The 1,265-nt window shown below is 43.0% G+C and overlaps 1 protein-coding gene across 2 annotated transcripts in view; it reads right to left on the bottom strand.

Moving 5' to 3' along the window:
* Positions 1 to 888: 888 nt before the first annotated feature.
* Positions 889 to 1,265, bottom strand: part of LOC125047005 — a 5,832-nt gene continuing 5,455 nt past the window's right edge. For both annotated transcript variants that reach the window (XM_047645023.1, XM_047645022.1), the window contains exons 3-4: positions 1,115 to 1,265; positions 889 to 998 (exon numbers count right to left, since the gene is read on the bottom strand). The exon at positions 1,115 to 1,265 is cut by the window's right edge and continues 613 nt beyond it. In XM_047645023.1, the coding sequence (XP_047500979.1) occupies positions 991 to 998; positions 1,115 to 1,265 (159 nt within the window). In that variant the 3' untranslated portion in view covers positions 889 to 990. The remainder of the gene's footprint in view (positions 999 to 1,114) is intronic.

The following is a 1,265-nucleotide window of genomic DNA, read 5'->3' as shown; positions in this document are numbered from 1 at the left end:
GGCATCTGGCAAGTACGGGTTTACACCGTTTTATATGGGGTTTGTGTGATTTTTGGGGTGATCCTCTGGCAAAAAAAGAGGATGGGAATTGTGCAAGAGGGTAGCAGCAGTTCAAAGACGTGGTAAAAAAGAACCTGGTGTAGGCGAACCTCTAAGGAATTCAAAATCTTTTCTGGTTATGGCAAGTCGAGCATGCTGGGAGATTCCATCTTATGAGGGATAATGATTAGACGGAAGTGCCGTGCCCATGGCTCACCAGGACATTCATCTTACCGAAAACGTGCAATGTCCGTTTAGTATAATAGCTGTAGGGTAGGGCTTTTGAGCCAGACCCTAAGTAGAGAGGTTTCAGTAAGGTTTGCGCATTAATATACCAGAAAAGTCATGGTAATGTGGTGACAAGGAGGCAAGAACCAGCTGACAAAAGGGGGGATGGAGAGAAAATGCGCGTTTTTGCAAGGGCAGGTGTCAAAGCAGGGTTTATATACCATGTCTGTTCAAGGTACAACAGAAGCACTACGAAAGATTATGCCTGCCAATTTATTGGGATTTAATCTTGGTATAATGCAAGTCCCTAGTCTTGCATGGCTAAGCTAGGTTCTTGGAAGCCAATTAATATTAAGCTTTGTTACGATCAATGCCGAGGTGCAAGCAATTTGCCTACTGTCACTTTTATTCCTAGAATCTGTCTTCACTTCCGACTTAGTGTATTAATATTACTCGGTCTAGATTAGATAAGACCTATTCTTTCGGTTCTTTAAAGAGATACCCCATTAATCTTTAATCAAGACAGCACGAATTGATATAGTACTTTAGTTGACCAACTTATACCATTTGCGCAAAATCCTCACTAGGATTTTTAAACATGGGGATATGTACAAGTCTAAGAAAAGTTAAACATTTTATTTTAGACATCGAAGTAGGGCCTGGCCCCTAATCCACTCAGTGGGGTTGCGACAAGGTCGCCCTCACAGCATGGACAGCTTCCGTTTATGTAGCTGAAAAGAAAAAAGGGTAAGTTGCACGAAGTTAACCCTAAGTCTACAAGCCCTAAATGTTAGAAATCCTGGCCGGTTCCTTTTCCTAAGAAAAAACTAAATGTTAATATACTAACCTTGACACAAGTCGCTAGGAATTTCGCACTGACCGAAGGCAGAGTCAGAGTCTCTATCTCCATGGTCCTCCACACACTTGCCCACACCTGGAGATATGATCTCCCACATGTAGCCCTCAGGGCAGCTGTAACGCATCTGCCGTAACACGCC

This window comes from Penaeus chinensis, chromosome 40 (genome assembly GCF_019202785.1).
Source record: "Penaeus chinensis breed Huanghai No. 1 chromosome 40, ASM1920278v2, whole genome shotgun sequence".
Lineage (NCBI taxonomy): Eukaryota > Metazoa > Arthropoda > Malacostraca > Decapoda > Penaeidae > Penaeus > Penaeus chinensis.
The sequence above is the reverse complement of the archived record's forward strand: the minus strand, read 5'-3'. Positions and strand labels throughout refer to the sequence as shown.